Source organism: Carlito syrichta, unplaced genomic scaffold (genome assembly GCF_000164805.1).
Source record: "Carlito syrichta isolate Samal-C Ts95f unplaced genomic scaffold, Tarsius_syrichta-2.0.1 Scaffold165851, whole genome shotgun sequence".
NCBI classification, from domain to species: Eukaryota; Metazoa; Chordata; class Mammalia; order Primates; family Tarsiidae; genus Carlito; species Carlito syrichta.
Genome location: NW_007109947.1, coordinates 66,052 through 89,988, shown reverse-complemented (window position 1 = coordinate 89,988; position 23,937 = coordinate 66,052). Strand labels below are relative to the sequence as shown.

The following is a 23,937-nucleotide window of genomic DNA, read 5'->3' as shown; positions in this document are numbered from 1 at the left end:
CCTACAGCATTTCATGTTATAACAAGACCTTGTTATCAGAGAGTTTATTGGTGCTTAGTGTAAGCACATTTTAGAAGGCAGTATTTATTGAATTCCTAAAACTCAAGGCTTTATGCCGTGGGGAATTTCTCATGCCAGATGAAAGGTCTTGTTTCCTGAGCTGGCAGGACATGGACACGCCAGGAAGACACTGTGTTCTGCCGTCCCAGGCAAGGAAGGGGAAGCTCATGTTCATGAGCAGTGAGACCCGCCAGGCCTATCTGGAACAACATTCCTGGAGTTCGGGCCAGAGCTCCCATTAGATATGGTGAGGTGAGGCCCATGGAGCAGAAAAAAGGCAGTTATGTAAGGCTTTCCAGAAGGCTTCCCTTGGACCAGACACCCAGGCCTGAGGCAGACAGTGTCATAGAGCACAAAGCCACATGGGAAATGGGTTGCACTGAGAAAACTAGTGCTGAGAGAACAATAAGCTAACTAGCATTTATGTGCTTGTTAAGATTTAGTCCATGTACACAGATAATTACATTGGTAAGAAAAGCTTAAAGTGATATTTAATGGGAAAATAGGCAGTTATTGTCATATTAACCTACTTTTGGATGTGTATTTCTACAATTCGTTTAGCCTAAAGAGAAAACCTAAGTCCTAAATTCCACATTCTGTCTAAAGATATTTTTTGTCTGTCTAGGGTGAAGTCTGCATTCTCTCTTGTAGGTTAGAAAGTTAAACGGGGTTGAAATGTTCTCTGAATGTCAAGTCCATTTCTGTGGATGTGTGAATCCTGAGTTTTACATTGTCTTTGTTTCTGTTGTGTGGCCTATTGTATCTGCAGTGGTATCTTTTGGGGGTTGGTATTATAAATAAAAGGTAGATGCTGGACTAGTGTGCTAGAGATTTACCTATATTTTTCCTTTTCATTTTGTCCCAGCTAGAAAGTATCACTCTAAAACATTTTGTGCAAATGAGAATTATTGGTATTTACTGTCTCCATATCGTATGTATTTATATTCTGGTCTTGTGACATTCACACAGCCTCCAATTTAGTTGTTTTCTTCTTTTGGTTGTCGACAGAGCTGCTTGACAGGGTTGTCTAGGGAATACAACGTTCCCCTGTCAAATGCCTTTCAATGTTTTTCTTCTCCTTCCATCCCCCTTTCATTTGTGTACCTGAAATGTGACTCTTCTTCTGTAAGTTAATCAACATTCACCTTTGCATTTAAAGTGCTTTAATTCAATCAATATTGAACCCTCGTCTCATGTTTGCTCAATCAGTTGATAAGCAAGAGAAGTAGCAGAACTGTAAATGTTTCTCTGGATATTTCTTAAGAGAATTTCTATGGATTGACATCTATTTAATATAATTTAAGGTAAGGTATTAGAAATCATTTGCAACAAATGATAAATATATTGCAGTCTGTCAGTAGCGTGTAGTCTCACCCGGGAGGATTGTTGAAGCATAATATACTTGAAAATTAAATAATATGACACAGAACTTTGCATGAGGATCTATTAAAGATTGCTTATTGGATCAAGATTTTAGAAGAGACTGGGTGCGGTGGCTCACACATGTAATCCCAATACTTTGGGAGGTCAAGGCAGGAGAATTACTTGAGTCCAGGAGTTCAAGACCAGTCTGGGCAATATAGTAAGAACTTCCTTGTCTCTACCAAAAATAAAAAAAAAAATTAGCCAGGCATAGGGGCATGGTTGAGACAGGAGAATTGCCCGAGCCCAGGAGGTTGAGGCTGCGGTAAACCACGATCGTGCCACTGCACTTCAGCCTGGGCAACAGAGTGAGACCCGACTCAAAAAAAAATTTTTTTTTTTCAGAAGAATTGGAGAGAGTATTTCAGCATGACCTAAACCTTTTTACTGAATTCTTATTGCCATTGCATTACAGTAAGACAAAATCTAAGAGAGTGGTTTAGAGCCACTTGAAGGGGTGGGTAAAAGCTGGTAATATTTTCAGAATTTCTGATCCAGTAGGTCTGAGGTGAGAGTGAATCACTGACTAGTGGTATTTCCTATAGAGAGTTGTTTATTATAAGTAACATAATGATATCCACCATCTATAGGTATTTACAAAGTGTTAAATCTAGTGCCGAAGACTTTACATACATTCCTACATTTAATCATTTCAAGAATGCATTTTACAGGGGCAAGAAAACTGAGGCTTCAGAAATGTAAAAGTCTAGGTATACATTAATTGCACCTGAAATTGTTTATTGCTATTGTATTATAAAAGGTATTGGCTCAAATTGTTTCCCCATAAAGAAATGTAGTCTTTGCTATTATAGGAGTCCTTAAAATTGGCGGCAGGGGAGCCCTATGTCTTCATTGCTACCTATATACGACCTCATGGCAGAGCCTGTAGCCTCTGTATCTGGTCAGTGGTTTGGGGAGTATCTCATCTCTAAATCATCAATCAGTATGATGTGGCATTCTGCTACTCGAAGTGTATTAGTCACGTCAACCCAAAGCAAAGCATTAACCTTTAAAATTGTATCCCCTCTAATGTGGTGTGATAGTAAATGTTTAACAGCCAGTTGGGGAAGGACTATTTGTAGCACTGGCTAGTTTTCATGGTGTAGATACTTCTACTATGGTTGATTTCAAGATACCAACACGAAATTACTAAGCAGAGTTGGGAAGAGATGGGTGCAATCAGCTTTCACAAACCCACCAAGAATGCTCTAGAGCGCTCCGGCACCACCACCACATTTTCTGTTCCTCTGAGTCCCTTTTTTGACAGAAGCATCTGGTTACCAAGCAGGATTGGGTTGTACCTAAGTTTGGCAAAGACTCTTTACTAATTGTCTGGAGTCCCTACAATCAGCCTATAGGATCAGCATAGAGGCTTCAGGGACAGCGCCAAGGAGAAACTGTAGTTACTGATTTATGGGAATGGAGTAAGAATGGTTACCGCATAATCTTTGCCACCTTGCTGTCAATGGCCACCCCAATCTAAGTATCATCCTCCAGCTGAGTTTAGCTCAATAGCCTTTGTTGTGATAAGAAGTGGGTGTATGAAACAGAAGATATAGTCTTTGCCTTTTACACATTTACCGTTTAATCCCCAATATGAAGAAAAGGAACTGAGTCACAAGAAAAATGATTGCATCACTAATCACATGTGACCATGTGTGAAAATGAGCAGCCAACAGCAGCTCATGCAACTCCTATCTTACTGATCACACATTAAAATCCCTCATCCCTCATCCTCTTTTATAATGTAAAAGACACTGAAGGAGCTGAGTTGTTTTTCTTTTTTGCTCTCTTTCTTTTTTTATTTTTGTATTTATTTTTTTAAAAGACAAAACTTTTGGCTTGGGGCTTATATATGGTAGAATTACAAAGACTACCCCTCCTATGTTTCTTATTATTATTTATTATTTTTCATTATATTTTTAGGTAAAGGCAAGATAAAAGAACACAGAAATGTAATCTTACCCCTAATTAGATGCCAAAAAAGGTAAAAATGATTCAAAAGCATGAAATATCCAGTAACAAGTGATAACTGTCTATTAGGTTCTATTAAAATCAAGTATAGAACTATGTATATAATTAAGGAGATAGTGCTATATAGTGGAAAAATTGTGGGCTTTAGAGTTTGAACCTTGACTCTATTGCTTTACTAGCTAAATAATAGTGAACAAAGTTATTTATTTTTGCCTCAGTTTCCCTATCTATAAAAAGGAGACAACAATGCCTCCTTTCAATGGTTAATCCAAGGATTAATAATAACATAAATAAGATGTCTAATGTCCACCATATTACTGGAGAATAACTAGTTGTGATTATCATTATCATTGCAACTAGGGTCACTTTTTATTAGTGTATTAAGTATCAGTTTATTAGAGCAAATTAACATTAGAGCATATTAAACAATAACATGCTGGTGAGGGTACGGTGAAAAAGGAACACTTCAATACTGCTGGTGGGAATGCAAACTAGTGCACACTAGACAGTGTGGCAGTTTCTGAAAGAACTAGAAATTGACCTTCCATATGACCCAGCAATTTCCCTACTGGGAATATACCCAGAGGAACGCAAATCATTCTACAAAAAGATACCTGCACATGCATGTTTGTTGCAGCTCTATTCACAATAGTAAAAACATGGAACCAACCATGCTACCCATCGAAGCTGCAGTGAATAAAAAAAAAAATGTGGTACATATGCACAATGGAATATTATGCAGCCAAAAGAAGGACAAACATATGAACTTCACAGCAACTTGGATGGATTTAGAGTTGATCATACTCAGTGATCTATCACAAAAACAAAGAACAGAGTACTATATGTTCTCATTCATAAGCAGACCTTGAACAATTATCATAATACTATAAGAAAGGAATTGGCAGTAGTGGGACACTGCCAGGGGAGGGGGCGTGAGATTGGCAGTTGAGGGAAACTGCTAGGGGAGGAAGGGGCACAATTCATCAACAAGGTACCTGCATAATCAATATTTGTATACCTAACCCTGAATTGTAGCCCACATCTTTAAAATTAAAATAAAATAAAATAAAATAAAATAAAATTAGAGTGTATTTAATGACTCTTAAATGCATTATCACCATAAGTATGTTTAGAATTGATAACACATGTAGTGTCCTGGTTACAAATATTGTGCCTTCTACTTTGTGTTAGCATGGGTGGACACTTGATGTGACCTTTACATATATGTAAGGAACATTAATTATCTAGTCTAGATAGTTGACATTTTAAGGCTAATATTGAGCAGTTTTATGTCAAGCACTATACTAAGCACATAAATTACTCCATTTTGTCATCATGAAAATCCTATAAGGCAGAAGCTATTATTAGCACCATTATATAGATGAGGAAACCAAAACTCTGAAAGGTTTTGCAGTCAAGGTCATGTAGCAAATACACTGTCTATCACATCATCGATGGCTGCACCTGTGAGAGTGCAGAGCCTGGCTCTCAGCCACTACATGGCACAGCCACCACCCTGGAGGAATCTTGACAGCACCACAAGCAAGAACTGCAGATTTGAAGAACATAGTTCTCTCCTGAATCGCTGAAGCACCACTCCTGAGGCCCAGTGCCAAGAAGAAAGTTTTTGAGATCCACATGACCGTCCAAGCTGAGGAAGGGTGACTCAGTCATTAAGACTCAGTGTTATCATGTAGAAAGTGGGTAAAATAATACTTTATAATTTGTTTTTAAGGTTCATAAAGTGCCTGGAATTGTAGTAAGTTTTATTTATGTTTTCCATCTCATACGACTTCAAACTGTTCCAGTGTAACTTCCTCTAAAATGGGAACTGAAAATGAATGATACATGTACATACAAGCACTCTGCCACATCTTAGAAATAATCATATTCTGTTCATTTAACAAACATTCATTGTGTACCTACCATGTGCCAGGTACTCTCTGAGGCTTGGAAATGCCACAATGAGCAGAAAAGACAAAAATCCCCTGCCTTGATAGGGCTTATGGTTTACAGTGGAGAGGTAGACCATAAAGAAATAAGTAGATGCATAATATGTCAGCTGTTGAGAAGAGCTATGGAGAGCGTAGCACTTATTATCATAGCTGCTTTTTCCAGCAAACATGACACATAGTGATTAGCAAAATACAAATAACAAATCCTTAAAGTGATATGTTCCCCCTAAGGAAATGAATTGGTAATGTCCAACAACCCTTTAAAAACAAGGTGGCGGACTCGCAGTTGTTTCTTATGAGAGTCTAGCTGGCGCTGTTATTTCAACAACAGGTGTCCACTGTAAGTTATCTAAGACCTCACAGGCTCCATAGACAACAAATGTATGACCAGGAGAAGGGACAACAGATGGAAACTACAAAGTTTTGCAGCAAAATGGGCTACACGCTGAAAGACAGATATATATGTTAGCTATGAATCTAACAGACATGAGTTCAAAACCCACCTCTACCACTTTCTAGCTGATTAACCAAATTAACCCTTCAAGCCTCAGTTTTATCACCTCTGGGATGATATTTTACTCCCATAACAAGGACCCTCTTTTCAAAAATCTTCCCAATATTGTTGCTATAAATAGTTTGCAAATACTAAGAATTATAACACTTCTTTGCCGCTTTTTAAAAAATTCTGCTACAAAATTACTCATTAGCTACTACCCAAGCAATGCCAATTTTAGTAACGATACCAAGCTGCATATATTTCTCTGTCTGCACGACGGTGGTATTACAATGATGAGCATTTAAGTTCTGGAAAAAAAATGCTGTTCAATTAAAAATATTTCCTGGCCATAATTGATTCCAAAATTAATATGACTTAAAAAAACAATTATTTCAACCAAACTTAGTGCACAGATATTTGTGGCAAATTCCAGAAGTGATAGCAGTGTAAATATAAAGACTGAAAATCAGCCGAAGGGTTTATGGCAGAACTGACTATCAAGAGGGGAACACTGTGATAATCTGCCTCTAAACACTGAAGATTAATACACCAACACTAAAACTCAAAGCACTCTAATTTTGAAAAAAAAATAGCTTTTCTTTGTTTTATTACACCAAGCTCAAAATAAAAGCTGTTTTTCCCAGGAGTGCGAGAACAGCCTGGGCAACATAATGAGACCTCATCTCTACAAAAAAATAAAATAAAAATTTTAAAAATAGTCAGATGTGGTGATGCAGGCCTGTCGTCCCAGATACTCCAAAGGCTGAGGTGGAAGGATCACAGGAGCCCAGGAGATTGAGGCTGCAATGAGCCATGATCGTGATGGTGTCATTGCACTCCAGCTGGGGTGACAGAGTGATACTTTGATTAAAACAAAAAGCTTATTTTTCTACAACAGACAAAACTATAGCTAGTAATAATTTTTTATATCTAGGAATTTTTGTGGAGGATTGTTTTATTTGGCCTATGATATACCTGGAAGGTATTCAATGCCTTTCCATTTGTCATAGAAATCCACAACCCCAGAGCGTCACTGATTTTACGCTTTTTTTTTTTTTTCATGAGAGTAAAAGTTGCTAATGAAAAGCTCTACTGCAGAAATCCTCTGTTTATGGAAGAACCACGTTATGGCCCACAAGGGATTTGGGCTTCAACACAGAGCCTCGTCTGTTTGTTTCCACATCTTTCTGGGGAGTTCCACATCTTTCTGGGGAAAACAAGTTGTAATATTGACCTTGCAAAGATGATCCATAAGATTATTATTTTTAAAAGAAGCTGGTAGAGATCTAGGTCAAAATTTTTCAGGGAAAAGCCAATTCTAGATGATAAATTCTATCACGAAAAGTATTTCAGGGTCTAAAGAGAAAAGACACTAGCTCAACTACACCTAAGTCAGCCCATTTTTAACATCTCCTCAATCTTTTTCTTCCCCTTTATTATTATAACTGTCCTTTTGCCTAAGGAATTGATATTGGACAGGCCTGTGCCTGAATTACTGTAAATGTATGTATTTTTCATAAACGAGTATACAGATACCATTCGAAGTAAAACAAATGTTAACTAATGCAATTATAATACACAAGCAGGCCTATCTTCACCTAAAGCTCTGTTAAATCTAGATCTCTTTGGAAAATACATTGTAAAAATAGCATTTCTAAGAATGTGAGGTGGTTCTTAGGGAAAGTATTGCCCATGCCCTAGCCAGAAGAGAGAGTGAATTCACCTGCTGTGTTGTGATGACAGATCCGATTGGTTGGTGAAGAAGTATGGAGCATTAAGGAGCACTTACATGCCAGGCCCAAGTCCTTCATCTTGATACACCCTTCCTAATTCAAAGTGGAAAGTTTTTTTTATCATGCTTTGAAATGATCTGATACCCAAAATTTGATATCTTTTTTCTTTTAATTTTTTTCTCAACAACGTTGCATTGTAATTTGTATTGCTGTGTGTTTAGCCAGATCTGTTGTACAAGCACAGAAAGAGTGAAATGAAAAATGTGTTTGGTAAGTGGTAGCCCTATTTCTCAGCACACTGCTTTGCAGATGTTCACTCGTATCTCATATGTTTCTTTGTAAGATATTAGCAAACTACCCCAATGGAACAGATAAAAATGAGCTGGAACTTGTGACCAGCAGCTGGGTGAGAGGAGTGTGAATCCCCCAAATCCAATGGATATAGTGTGCTTTCCTTGATGTTACTGCCAAAGTAAGGCTGGAAAGCTAGGGGGATCTGCAAGAAGTGTGCCAGCACAAAGCCGCTATAGTTCATAAATTTCCAAGACTGCTTGAAAGTGATTGCAAATAGCTCATCGTTTTAAACGAACGAATCCCATGCCTGAGTGTTTCAACAACTCACAGGAAACTGAGAAGAGAAATCTGACAACAATCCCAGTATATGACTTATGGAGATCTTTGGTAGAATCCCTTTGGTTTGGGTCTCATTTTAATATTATAACACAGATTTGGGTATTTGAGTTAAGATTCATATTTGATGGGAACTTGTGGGAACTTTTGCAATTACATCCTCAAAAGACTGAATAAGCACAAACAGCAGAATTGTGAAGCAATAAAGTTGTTTATGGATGAAGGTTGAGCTAAACAGTCACAGGACACAAATTATGCCTTTGACCTAAAATGTCTTTTGTGCTTTCTTATCTACCCTGTGTAGAACTCCTCCTTCAGCCATTTTGAAGCTAGTTCTATTTATTCTTCAAACCCTGCTCCAGTATCCCCCCACCCAGAAAAGTTACCTTTTATGTTACTTATTTTGTATATATTAGCTCATTTATTACCCAAAACAATGCAATAAGTTTAAAAAATTATCCTATTTTATAGAAAAGTGTGGCTCAGAGATGTTAAGAAACTTGCAAGTTGATTGATAAAATTTTTTTAAGCATTAAGAGGTTTCATTGCTGCATAATATGAGTAACTAAATTATAGAAAAGCTCTCTCCCTATTAAAATACTTTAAAATTCTGGATAAATGTAGCCAACATCCTTTATATGACTATCAGAGCTAATAAGAAAAATAAAAGAAATTGGGCAAAAATCCAAGAAAGGAAAGAGACTAGTATGGGAAGAATGTTGTCCAGTCTCTACAAAGGAAAGGGCTTGGTTACACAGCCATAGGCCAACAGTGCATGCCCCAAGCATCTACAGGTAAAGAAACGGAATTGAGACTATGACATATAGACAGGCCTTCGCAATGACTACATCTTTATAGACCCAGAAAACAATTAGCCCACCTAGGACTGGAGTCATCATAAAAAAATTGTTCTGTCGTAGCTATTGGGGGTGCAGGTTTTGAGTTGAGTTTTTTGTTTGTTTTTTACTACTCACATGGTCCTAGAACCTATCAAGATGAGAAAGTAACATGAAAGTGATCCTGGAAAAAACCTGATTGTTTCAACTAATAAACTATAAGAGGGAGAGGGAGAGGGAGAGAGAGAGAATAAAAAGAAGTGAGAAAGACAAATCTTTGAGCAAAGGAAACATTAGAAATACATGAATCAATTGCTGTACATAGATTTTACTGGTTTTGACAAACTGCAAAGAAATATTCATAAGTTCATCATGAATATTTGAACACTGATTTGATTCTATTAAGAAATTGTTAGCCATGATATTGGTATTTTGATTATTTTTTAGTCTTCATCTTTTGACTTAAATAGCAGAATATTTATGAATGAGATGATGTAGCGGTTGAGATTTTGTTAAAAATAATTCAGTATGTGGGTGTGGAGGAAATACAGGAGCATATAGATGAAACAAAACTGAACATAAGTTGATAATTATTAAAGTTGGGTGATAAGAATACAGGTTCATTATACAATTTTATCTACTCTTGTGGAAGTCTGAAGTTTTTCATAATAAGTAGGTTAAGAAAACAAAGTGGCTATAGGTATAATACCACTGGGACATATGGCAAGACAAAAATGGTCTGGGAGGGTTATTCCCTCAAATGGGTCACTCCAAATTATCACACATAAAGCCTCTTGAAAGATGCACTCACAAAACAAACTTAGCAAACACATAAGAATTAATGTATTAGTGAAAGCCAGCATTTACATGCACACACACACACACACACACACACACACACACACACACACACACACATTCTAAGAATTATAGCCATAAGAATTCCAAATAATGGGACCAATGGACAGAGGCTTTTAAAAAGCGCATTAAAAATAATTAAAGACATGAAGGAAGAAATAGGAAAAATAAAGAACAGGGCACTTTTGAAAGCACCAGGAACACATAAAAAAACATCAATAAAAACATCAAGAAACTCCAGAAATGAAAAATAAAATTGTTGGAATTAAGAACTCAGTAGACAAGTTAAGCTCAACTAGAGAGAGAAATAATGAACTAGTAGATTTGAGGAAATAACCCAAAGCACAGCACAGACAGATAGAGAATGAAACACACTAGGGAGGCTAAGACATAGAGATGATAGAATAAGAAGGTTCTAAATATATATCTGATAGCAGTTACAGACAAAGGGATTTGAGAGAAAAGAGACACAGTATTTAGGGGAAAATGGCTGAAATATTTTCAGAATTGATAAAAAACACAAAAATCTTAGATTCAGGAAAAATAATCAGTCCTTTGTAGAATTAACACATTTAGACTCATTGTAGTTAAATTGTAGAACACCAAAAACAAAGAGAAAATCTGAAAAATAATCAGAAGAGGCATATTACCTATAAAGGAACAATAATTAAACATTTAGCAGACTTCCTTCTTAACAACAATAACTGAAGTCCAAAGATAATGAAATAATACTTTCAAAACACTGAGGAAAAATAACTGTTAAACTTGGACCAGAGGACTATTTTATAATCTTTAACTCGTATGTAGCTACTAAGTAGACTAAAAATATTAAAGGAAATGGCCAGAATTATAAGGAGAAATAAATAAATCCATATAATTTTGAGAAATGTAACATATCTCTCAATAACCTTTAGTTCAAGAAGAAAAAAAATCCAGTAGTGATGTAGAACAGTGAACAACATGATTAAAACCTTGATTTTAAAATTGAATATGGAACCCTAAACTCCAAAGTAAGAGCATCACGTTTTTCTAAGCATACATGAAATGTTTATAAAAATTAGCCACAGGGCAACCTTCTTGGGTCCCCTCTCATTATGGGAGTTTTTCTGTCCTCTCAATAAATACTGTTTTCTTGCTTTCCAAAAAAAATTAAAATAAAATAGCCACAAAGTAAGTCTCACCAAATATCAAATAATTGATATTATGATAAACATATGAAGTGAGCGCAAAGCAATGAAGTTAAAGTCAGTAATCAAAAAACAAAAAACAAAAAATTAGAGAAGACCCAAATAAATGGAGAGATCTTTGCTCACATACAGGAAGTACAAATCCCATGAAAATACCAGAAGTAGTTTTCTTGGAACTTGAAAAGCCAATTCTAAAGTATATATAAGAGAAAATTATTAAGACTCACCAAGACAATTTTGAAGAAGACTAAGATGGAGGAGTAGATTGGACATGGGCTGTTTATCCTATCATCTTTATAACAAGTGGCATTATAGCATTGCTTTAATATAGACAATATGGTATTGGCATAGTGATAGCAAAATAGAACAATGAAACAAGAAAATCACAACCAAATCTAATATGGGAACTTGATAGATGATAAATGGGCACAACAGATCAGGGTTGATTATTTGATAAATGATGCTAAAACAATTAACAATCCACATGAGAAAAAAATAAAATATAGACTCTACTACATATCATATGCAAAAAATTAGACCACTTAGATTAAAGATCTATATATACAAAAAGAAACCTTTAACATTTTAAGAAAATGGTCTAGAAAAATATCTTTATGAACTTAGAGAGAAATTTCTTTAAACTATAACAAAGCATATACCACAAAAAAGATTTGTAAATATATTAAAAGTAAATATTTTTATAACAAAAGAACCATAAGCAAAAAACACCATACCAACCAGAAAAAGATATTTACAGTACCTGAAATCACAGATTGGTCACAAAAGTAACAAATCCTATAAGTAAATAAGAAACAAAAAATCTCATAGAAAATGTTTTTAAGAAATAAATGATTGAGAACAAAATAAAATGGTCAATCATCATAAACTATGTTCGATTCCAGTAGTAATCAAAAGAATTCAAATTAAAACAAGATGCAATTGTACACAAATATGATAGGTTAAAAGCAACCACAGCTCTGTTTTACTAATGGTGGGAGTGTAAGTTAGTCCAACTTGTTTGGCGATATCTAAGTTGAAGATTCCTCTATCTTATGAGTCAACAATTCAACTTCCAGGAATGTGCCCTTGTGAAACTTTGAAATGCATGCATAGGGAGCCATGGATAAGAATGTTCACTGGTTCATTGCAACATTTTAGTTGCAAAAAAAAAAAAATTGCATTTGAAAACAACCTAACTTTTTATCAACAGAAGATAAATTAATTGTATCTATCTGCTCTTATGAATAAATCGCAAAAGCAATGTTGAACAAAACAATATTATGATACCATTCATATAAAACTTAAAATATTATTAGTAATGGATATATACATATATTTTAAAAGTATGAAAACAGGCATAGGCGTGATAGATACCAAATTAGGGACTGTAGATACCTCTGGGTAAGAAGGGACAAGTAGGGGAATGCGACTAAGAAATGAAACACGGGGGACTTCAGTACACTGTAATGTTTCCTTTCTAGAAAAGAAAAATACAACTCAATTACACCAAAATATGAAAATTTAACAAAGCTAGGAATGGATAAATGGGTGCTTTATTATTTCCTATGTTATTATGGAATTGAGATATTTTATCATTTAAAAATTATAGAATTGCACGAAATTGCCCATACTTGTTCAAACACAAAAATGAAAATAAGAAATCATTACCACTTTTTTGAAAATGGTAGAACCGGGATCCTACTCAGACTCATCTTCCTCCAAAGTTAGATCCCATCCTACAATTTCAGACCCCCTCTCCTTGCCTTTTAAATCATGCCCTTCTCTGTGCCACCACTGCACGTTTTTCAGGGGATCACCTTGGCACTTGACTTTTCAAACTATGCTGTAGTTAGTTGTACAAGTGTCTCCTCTCCCAGAGACTAAGCTCCTGGGGGCACTGTGCCCAGTATATGGAAATACAGCGGGAGAGGATCTAGATGCGAGGCACCAGAAACTAATCATCCACGAGTTCTATGAATATTTAATTTTGCAAAATAACTCATTTGCAAAAAATGTAAGAGAACCAAATATTGAGTTCCAGTGTTTCTCATGAATCAACAGGAGAGGCAGAATTGTTACATACGGTACTTGTGGGGGGAAAAAATAACCTATAGTTTACTTGTGTCACTTTGGGATTTTTCAGGTCCTCAGAAGAGGAAAAGGAATCTTGTTAATATGGATTTAGCCATACTCCAGTGGTGTATCATAGGCAGGATTTCATTACTCAGGCATAATTAAGTAGCTTTTCAAATTAGATCCCATTCTAGAAATGACTGCAAGAATAATTCCACATTAAACCCTTGCATTCATATATGTGAAATAGTACAATGAATATATTAAATGATATGGCATATAGAAATTGTACAGTAAATCAATATAAAGCAAATTACATAACATTGTAAATAAGAGAGTCATCTTGTTCAGCCTTTTAAAGATATCAAGAGGATTTTTTTCTTTTTTTTTAAATCATGTCTTTAATTTTTCTGTTATTGTAAACAATCTCTTTTTTTTTCCAGCAGTGGTTGTTTGCACTGAATGCTTGATAACCCACCTTGGTTTTGCTTCTTATCAAGAGTTTGTTAGCTTGATAAAAACACTGCACAGAGTTTTAAGGTCTGTTGTTTATGAGATGATTACTTGGAGGGCATCCTGACTATATCCTTTCAAGAGGCTTTTCTAATTGAGAGCACTTTAAAAAAATAAACAGAATATAAAGGAATGTAAAGTAATATACAGCAATATTACTGCTCATTTGAAAAGTGTTTTGTCCTTTTCAACATGAGGAGGTCAGTGTCCCCAAGCAGCCTGCAGTCTCTCTCGCGTTCCCCCCTTGCCTCCCATGGCAACATGGGTTAGCCAGACACTGAGCTTTTTGTGATGTGTGTGTGAGGACAGGGAGAAAGGGAGCGAGGCTTCAGGGAGGTCTCGAGGTGGAAAAATTTGTGATGCATTCGGTTTGGTGACTGAATGAGAATTATTTCTCAAGGATTCCATAACACAATAGTTACGGTCACCCTATGTTCATTTTAAAAATCACAACTTGTCACACTGAAACCCTTTAACAGGCATCTCCAACTACTTGTTCATGAAAAGATGATGACATGAAGCCAAACTGTGTGGGTTTGGCCCTTCTGTTTCAGGATCTGACTAGCAGAGAGCTTGAGAGAAGTGCATATACTTTTACTGAGCGTGTAACTCGTAAACTAAAAGATTCAACTCCTGTACTTCATCTGTATGCAGTCATGAAGAAACTCCTTAGCATGTATGAAAATTCATTCACCTTAGGGAGTCCAAGGGTGCCCTGCTCAAGGCATTGGGTGCTCCACTCTCTCCCTGAAGTAGACATAGTTCTCCTGCAGGTTTCTTCTCTCTGAGAGAAGAGCACCTCCAACAAAAATGAGGAGGACTGACATGCTGTTGCCCTTGTCATGGAAAATGCCACCATCATAGCTTTCCTGACAAAGCTCAGGGTAAGACAAGGTTCAGCTTGTGCCTAATGGCCTGATACGCACTCCACACCTGATGATACTTTAGAATGATGCCGGGCGTTGTTTTTCCCCCTAGTAATAAAGCTAAAATTCTCTCCCTAGACAGAATCTAGTTAGCACATTACCAGTCCTCTCCCGTCATTATCTTCCATACAAGAGAGAGGCCTTGATAATAACTTATCTTAAAGAGGTTTTTAATGGCTCATTACAATGAATGCTGAATCAAATGCTTTAAAAACAACTGAGTGGGACACCACTGCAAAGAGCATCCTCAAGGTTTCTTACCATCTCTCCCAGCCAGGAGAGAGTTGCTGTTTTCTGCAGTGACAGAAGCAGACCCCACAGAGCTTGAGCGGAATCTGAGAATGCGCGTTTGTGAACACCTCACTGAAACACTCACATTCATGATTAGGAAGGGACTTTGGCTCTAGTAATGTTAGGTCATAGAGTATCAACTTTAAATATGCTCAAAAATCAAACTGGAGATATTACAGGATCCCTCTGGAATTTTAAGAGTGGCCATGTTTTTTGTGGGTTACTCATTTTGAAACTGAGATTGGACCCGATATTATGAAAGGCTGCCTGTTGAATCTTCCCTTGTCTTTCCCTCTGGAGTGGCTTGGGGTTAGTGCAGTACTGTACTGGGTCAAGGAAAAGCAGAGCCCAACTTGGGATTTCTACTCTGAACAAACAGAATCCTATGAAAAGCCCTTGAACATATGTCAAAGTGGGGATCGGCCAAAGAGGCACATGCAGGCTCCTACTAGAGGCTATTAACTAATAAGACCCAAGGTGGGGATGCCCCTACAGTTTTATTCTGACACATTCCACCGAACAAAGAGTGTTAACCTAATTTTCGATATCATCACCAAAAATGAAAACGATGGCTGCATATTCTAAAAAGAGTTCAGAGGTGACTTCCCTTGAGTTCTAGAAACACCAAGTGTGAGATCACCGCCCCCCACAGGACAGTGGGCTTGTTGAATGGCTGAAAATATGAGCATCCCCCAAAGGTACCACTCAGCCAACCACCTTTGCCTCAGAAGCCAAGGTGTTCTTAAGCTACATCTTGACACTGGGTTACTACTACCTGTAGCGTAAAGGAAGGCAGGGATTTACCACACAGTGGTTCCGAAGTCTTCAACAGCCAATGCAGCAAACGAAATGCCTACGCTACCCTTATGAATTGTATTCACTAGCTATATCTACTTGACTTTATTTTTACAGAAATTTGACAAGAGAAAAGATCTATAAACACAATGAAAGCAACATCCTCCATATGTTTCATGACTGGCATGAGCATAGAGCCACACCACCCGGTTGTAGGTCCACATGTCAGTTAACTAGTTCAAAATCTTCATTGAAAACATTCAGACGTCTAGCTCTTCCAAGAAAGCTGTAGGGCTTTCATTAATCAGCTGTAAAATGAACTTAAGAATCACTGAGGTGGTCGTACAAATATACAACACCTACCAAAAGTTGCTATGGCCTGAATTGTGTCCTCCCAAATTCATATGTTGAAACTCCAAAGTAGCTATACTTGGAAATAGTCACTTTTAGAAGTTAATTAAGGTTATGTAAGATCTTAAGGGTGGGATCCTAATCTGATAGAATTGGTGGCCTTATAAGAAGAGGAAGAGGGAGATTTCTATCTTTTTCTATGTGCATGAGTAGAGAAAAGACCCTGCAAGCACACAGCAAGAAGGCAGCCATCTGCAAGCCAGGGAGTGAACCCTCACCAGACCCCAACCATGCTGACACCCTGTTCTCGAACTTCCAGCCTCCAGAACTTTGAGAAAATGAATATTGTTTAAGTCACCCAGTCTACAGTATTTTGTTATGGCAGCCTGAGCTGACTAAGACAGGGAAAAAAATGTATTTTAGTTAATGCCATATGTGTAGGTGTACACACATGAATTTTAAAATTAACCTGGGTGATGGAGTGAGCTGCCTCGCTCAGGCATCTGACAGCTATTCCTGCCAAGTTTTATCTCAATACACAGAGATCTGAGGCTGCATCCAAACCATCTGAAAGAGGGTGTGCCTCTGAATAGGTTTTATATAGTTTATGCTATAAAACCTGCTCCCAGCATCTATTTTTTTTAAAAAAGAAGTTCACTGTCAGCTTATGGAGTCCTTGTGATAAACCTAGACTTGAACATTCCCAGCAGGTAATAACTAGGAGGTTAAAGGATGACATCATGAAGTCCCATCCAGCTCTGGATTACGATGGGCTTTTTTGACTAGTGCTACTATAGTTTGCCAAGATCTAGGCCCTAAAAATGAACTGCATTTTGCAGTGAAATGATACCTAATTAAAGATGAATGACTAGATTCCATTCCTGTCCTACAGTAACACAGAAACATGCATGTTGAACTCTCCAGCATACCCTTGTGGATATCCTTTTAATGTCGATGCTGATGCTTCAGGGCGCAATACAAGCAAGTGGATCCAATTAAATAACCCTTAATAGAGATGTCATGGACAAGGCTAAAGGCAAGAAAAAGTCTAGGAAACATCCATCTCCTCAGACCAAATTGAAAATGGTCATCAGATTGGCAATCTGTTTCATCATTAGACCAAATATTAGTGAAAACTATGCCATTGCTTTCTTTGTAAAAGGTGAGGTTGGTAACGTTGACATCCAGCATTTAGCTACATCCATCCTAATTAGGAGTTTATTCTAATTAGGAGAATGCAAAGTAAGTCAAATGACCTCTTCTTCCTTCTTTTTTGGTCCTGTCATTTTGCAACGTGGAATAAAACATCTAGAAAATGCTAAGTTAATATGTTCTGAATACTTTTGAAAACCAGAAACCAAAATTGAGTGATAGCACATTCCTTACCATTACCTCATAGTTCTCTTAAATGTTATAGATAAACTTAAATTTGCCTATGTTTTAATGTACAACTATAGTTGGCCCCCTGTATCCATGGGGTCTACATCCATGGATTCACTCAACCAGAGATCTAAAATATTTGGGGAAAAACTGGATGACTTCATCTGTCTGAACAAGTACAGGCTTTTTTTCTTGTCATTATTCACTAAACAATACCGTATAAAAACTATTTACATAGTATCTAGGTTGTATTAGGTATTACAAGTCAGCTAGAGATTATTTAAAGAACATAGGAGAATATGCTAGGCTACCCACAAATACCATACTATTTTACTCGTATATCAAGGACTCGAATATCCATGAATTTTGGTATCTGCAGAGTGTCCTGGAACCAATCCCCTGCAGATACCAAAGGATGATTGTATACAGTTTACAAATGGGTATATGCAAGTTCAAACAGAATCTCTGATAATGGCAAGTGTGGAAGAAAAGATTTCAATTCAACACTTACTGAATGTTCATTATACTTAAAGTAAGAGAATAACTTATTTTTTCATTTGATTATTACAAAGCTCTATGCACTAGTAATTCTGTTTTTTAAAAATTAAAACCAAAATGATGACTGACATCTCAAAAATTTCCAGAGACTGAGTTGAATATATCCATAATACAAGACTGAAAAATATCAAGACCTGCCCCTTTTCCTCCTTATTTTTTAAAAAAGAAAGATTTAGGGACAAATTTCTCATTATATAAGCACTCAGTCTGTGCATATCTGGCTCAGTGTGGTCAAGGTGAAAACACACGTCTCCTGATGATTCTGAGCATCTAATTATTTTGTTCAATTGTAACCTCTCTTATTCTTTTTTCTATTCCAAAATTCTTTCAGGAAACATTTCACTGCACTATTGAATATTATTTTTTATTTTCATATACGTATTAAAATTAATTTATTTGGCCAAATTAATCCAGTTACATTTCATTTTTATGCTATAAGAATATCATGTGCCTATAAGATAACTTTCCTGTCGTTATTTATTCTACGTATTCAGTGGAGATTGAGTTGGACCATGTAATTATCACTCCTCAGTTCTTAACAATCCTGTGACAGCTGCTATAATAAAACTTATTTCCCAGTGGTACCAAGGATGGTATATTAGGTTTGGGAAGCATATTAAAGTCTCAATATGAATAATACTGTATTACTATGCAGTATATTCCTAAAAATACAATTCTAGATTACATTTTTCAAGTGACAATATAGAAAGTTGACACCACATTTAGCTTCTTGACTTGTTGAAGGATCTATCCAAAACCCCAATGCTAAAACTTTCTCTCTTCCAGTTTCTTTTCACAACCATGATCAAACCATACAACTAAATCATTATATCTTACTTTCTCCTTATAAATTATGGGTAATAACTAGATCTGTTCTTTACTTGTTATAGGTCATATGTCTACTTGTGAATGTCTTGGTATATTCTGTTTTAAAATAAATAACTAACCAATCTTCTTTTCCATTAAGTCAAGACTTAAAATAGACTTTTAAAATTTGAATAAACCTGCAATTTGAATTCCTTAGAGTAAGTTAGCATATAAAAACTGTTAACAAAATTCTTGACAGGACTTTTTATCATCATAGATTCATATGATTCATTTTATGAATGACATTAAATGAAGAAAATATTCTTCCTTTTCTTTTAAGCCCTTGCCTTCAGCTTTCTAATGCAATTAATGGGTATATATCTCAAGGTTTTTATTCCAGTGGGCGGGGTGTGGGAGCAATGGAGGGAGAGTGGGGAAAGCTAAAACATACAACGAGGCAAAGAAATTCTTCCCTTCCATGGGAATATTCCCTGCAATGGCAAGAGACTAACGAATATTAAATATCTTCACTGGAGATGAGAAGTGAGAGTTTGCTCTTAAATCGACTTCAGAGTAGAGATGCCAAAGCATATAAATCACTGCACACAGAATACTTTGAAAGGTAAGTGGGTTTTAAAAATATTTGTGTAGGCTAAATTTTCTAATTGGAAGTATTCATTACTGTCAGATATGATAAGGGCACATGACCATCAGCATCTGGAGATCTCTCCCAGGTACACGCTTTATTCTGTTTACACCAATGCAGAGCTTGGCAGATACCCTCCACAAGCATTATGGAACAAAGAAGAAAAAGCCAAAGTTTTAGCACATAATGCTTCACCTACACCCAAACTGCACTCATGTGAGTAAGAAGTAAAGTCCTCAAAGTTCTTAGATTTCTTCAATCCTTATACATGTTTTCATCAATAAAAATTCCAAAAAATGAGCAAACTTGAGAGCCTATCTGACTCAGCTACTCAAGTCATTAATAGAATAAAATGCAGAACAAACTTCACTTTCCTAAGACCCCTTACCCTTTGCTAAGTGCATCCTCAAAGATGCCATTTCACTTTGTTTTGTCTTGGTGGTGTAACTTACAAACCTCAAGCCATCTTACAACATGGTGGTGTAACTTATAACCCTCAAGTCATTTTAAGAGGTGAACAGCACATTTACAAGTTCTGTGGTCTCCATAGTGACTCCACTCTATGTTTCCCCTTTCAAGAATCTTTTTAACTAAAATAAAAAGACTTCAGTCATCTCTCTGATTTGGAGGGAGTGGAGTCATATTTATGGATAGATAAGAAATAGCCTGTTTTCCTAATATCCCACAGGACATAAAACTCTGATCATAGATTACCAAGGGCCTCTGTAGTCTATAACCAAAAGTTCAATGATTATTCATCAAGTCACTCAGGCCTTGATCAACTAAAATCACATAAGTGGAATTATCTGTATACCCATGTTCTACTATGACAATGGCAATACCCAAATTCCAAGCTAATGGGATAGCAGCCCTTGTAAAAGGAAGCAACTACCCTATGATAAGAGGAAACCAGAATACAGGGAAATAGAAGAGTGAGGCATGTAAAGTTGTAGATGAGGGGGGTGCCTCACTCAACTTGGATTCAGTCTGTGTCCCAGAAGCCAGTGTGGCTCAGTCTCAGTCCCATGGATTGACCTGGACTGTTTCAGTCTGGTAGGTCTCCTGAAGAGGGCAAACTGGCATATCCCTACCCAATACACCAGACCTTAATCACTTAGTATCCTGAGGGGAAAGTGACCCTGAAGAGGCCACTCTCTTCCAAGTTCATTTTTATCAAACTGAAGAGAGATTCAGAAAGTAGTGGACTAATCAAATACCGCTGAGATATCTCCTTCAGGATTCAAACTGGTCTGGGAAACATAGCAAGTCAAGAATGACTGTTCTGCAAGACTAGAGGTGAAATAGAGCCACTTGTCCTCTGAAGAGTGACACTACCAGTGATGCCTTCATCAGCAGCAAATCAGCAGAGCCAACTTGTTGAATCTTCCCGTTCACTGGCACTGTACTGAATGCTTTCCATGCATTCATTTTTAACCCTAAGAGGTAGGAATTATTATTATCGTTCTGATTTCATCAGTAAAGAAATGGAAACCTAGAGAGGTTAAATAATTTGTCTAAAGTTATTCAGAAAAAAATAGTCAAGCTGGGACTCACCACCAGGTGTGGTGTTCATACATCTGTACTTCACTAGCTGCCGCACTGTCTTTTCCCTTCCCTGAAAGCTTGGAACAGTGCCCTATGGCCAACCATAGCAGCGTGGCCAGGATAAGCAAGGTGTCTATGTGCGACAGTGACATATTGCCCCACCTTGGGCCCTGCTGGGATGAGAGCTGTCCCTGGTCTGGCTTCTCATAGACCCTCCTCACTAGTTTTAGGACATCTCTACTAGCTTCTCTGTAGATTTGTATACTTTCTATTGAAAGAAAAATTTAAGATTACAGATACCATCAGGGCTACAAACTGAGATCAAACTTCAAATGAATCCTAGATTACAAAAAAGAAAGCCAGAAAGAACAGAGACCTGGCTGTATAGAATGCTCTTTGCGCCACACCCAGGGAGCTTCCAGGGCAATTAGGAACATCATATCCCATAGGAACTTTAGTGCATGAAATTTCAGAGTTGCACAGTTTGTATGTTCATGCCTTAAACATCAAAACAAGCTATTCACCAACTGATTTGCTTCTTTGGTGTTGTGCTTTTTGAAATTGAAATAAAGATAAGAAACACATTTGCAAATAATATTCAAAAACACTGAATGAGTTTCATTTCTCTTTTCTTTAAATTCACACAGCTTTAAAGGACAGATTCCCCCCCCCGAGTATGTTGACAGTCATTGAGGTGACTAAAATACCCAGTATATCTTAGTGAAAAGCTATTTTTGAAATCACTTGATTTAGAAAACTCTAATCATGATATTTTTATGGGAACTCTTAGTACACAAATTAAAAGTTTTAAATCTGCAAAAATTTGTGAATTCAAATAATCTTAATTAGAAAATACCTGTATCAATGTGTATGTACCAGGTATCTTTAATGTCTGTTATTAGTTATACAGTGTGTGGTCAGTAATAGCAGTAATGATGCAACATGAGAGTAGGAGTCAAAAGTGTTGTTTCTAGTCTCTTCAGATTCTACCACATTCAATCTTTGAGCTGGGGAATGTCATTCAACTTCTCTTGCCCATTTTCCTTACATCCAAAGAGGAGTGACAATTGCCACCTCAAAGTGTTGTTTCATGGGTCAAGTGAAATAATGCACATGAAAGAGTTTAATAAGAGACAGGGCACTGAGATATAAATAACACTAAAACTATAAATATGGTGGCAGTGTGTCTCAATGAGAAAAATGCAGATAGAATCTGTTGTAAAAAGGAATCAACCTGACTGAATCCTTTGCCAACTCATGAACCTGGGTGAGCCTGGCTAGGTTCTCCCATTTGAGAACTGAGAAGGGTAATCATTATCCCGTAAGGATGATATGAAGCTTAGAAAAAATATAAGTAAGGACTCTAGAAGGGCAGGCAAACAGTAGGTGTTCAAAAAATGACACCCGTTTTACATTAAAGAATTCATTTAATTAAGCCAAGTGTGCTACATGTTTCAACACACACACAACAGCTGAGCAGTATTCTGCTTAGAACAGTACATCCATTAGCAGAGTCCCAAAGATATTTCTGCCACAGCCAGCGCCCTGGGTTTATCCCACTTTAGACTCTAGTGGATTAAAGCTGTGCTTGCTGTATTCAAATTTCCTGCCTTAGCCCATCATTTCATACAACTTACTAACGGAACCTCAATTTAAAAAATAAAAGTAATACTTCCCAATGTGGCAACTCCAAGTAGTCTTTTTTTTTTTTTTTTTTTTTCCTCTCACCTGCTTTTACTAGATGAACTTACTTCCCTTTTAGCTACTGTTTTGGGGACGGGGTGGTGTCCGGGGAGTAAGATAAGGAAAAAGCCTGAGTGAATCTGCTGTTGTTATTGAGGCTGTCCACTTTGACCAAAATAAGCAGCCTTTGAGATCAACTCCCCGGCTCCACAGAGTCGGAGCCGGGCCCGGGGAAGGCGTTGCGAGCACAAGCAGGAGAGGGGCACAAGTCCCACCCGTCCAGCCTCGCCCCCAGAAACCCAAGCGCGCCAGGCGTCAGTGACCAAGCAGGGCGCGGGTTAGAGGCGCGGACCCGGGGAAGGGCGCATGCAGCGGGGTTAGTCTCGACTCGGCCATGCCGCTTTGCATTCCTGTCTGGCAAACGCGCTTAAGCAAAACAGACTCGATGCTTACGATGATCCCAGCCCAAAATGGAGTGTCCCTGACTAGCAGGGAGGAGCTGATGCTCGCCATGAGGAAGCCCACCACGGTCACGGCGATGCCCAGGGCCAGCTGCAGCAGGGCGAGCAGCAGCGGGAACCGGCAGCCGCAGCACGTCCGGGCCTCCTCCTCCCGGCTCTCCTTGGGGGCCCCTGCGCTCTTCGGCCCCATGTCGTCGGGCCCGGCGGCGTCCGCGGCCGGCGGCCCCCCCCGTCTCTGCTGGCCGCGGGGCTGCTCGTCCTTGCCCATGGCCGCTGCGTGGGTGGCGGCTGGGTGGGTGGGTGCGTGCGCTCCGGGCCCCGAGCGCGGCGCAGCGGGCTGAGCCGGCCCTGGTATTCGAATTACGCAGGCTGAACAAATATGGAAAACATTTGGAGCCGACTCGCGAGCCTCCAAAGGCCACAGGGAGCCCGCCGCAGAGGGGGATTCGAGGGGGGTCGCCAACTGCCAACGCGCCGGACGCAGCGCCTGCTGGCTCCCGGCAGGGTTTGCTCACCGCCCGCGGGGGCGGGCGCGGGACCCGGGGCCTCCTGACCCTGTGCACCGTAGACAGGCTGCCTGTGTGCGCGTGTGCGGTGTCTGCTCTCCTCGCAAGACGCCAGGGTCTGGGTTTTTGTTTTCTGCGAGGTGCAGTGTAAAGTGATCAATGTTTACATCGTTCGAGTTTAATTATTAGGCAATGTAATCCAAGACAGGCATTTCTGGGCTCCAAGCTGTGAAGTCATTTCTAGAAGTTAA

At 38.0% G+C, this 23,937-nt stretch overlaps 1 protein-coding gene across 1 annotated transcript in view; it reads right to left on the bottom strand.

The window, feature by feature from the left end:
• The window catches only part of SSPN (sarcospan), a 35,990-nt gene extending 12,376 nt beyond the window's left edge, over positions 1 to 23,614 (bottom strand). Inside the window, exon 1 of the mRNA XM_008051122.2 lies at positions 23,173 to 23,614. Coding sequence (XP_008049313.1) covers positions 23,173 to 23,448 — 276 coding nt within the window. The 5' untranslated portion in view covers positions 23,449 to 23,614. The remainder of the gene's footprint in view (positions 1 to 23,172) is intronic.
• Between the last annotated feature and the right edge of the window lie 323 nt (positions 23,615 to 23,937).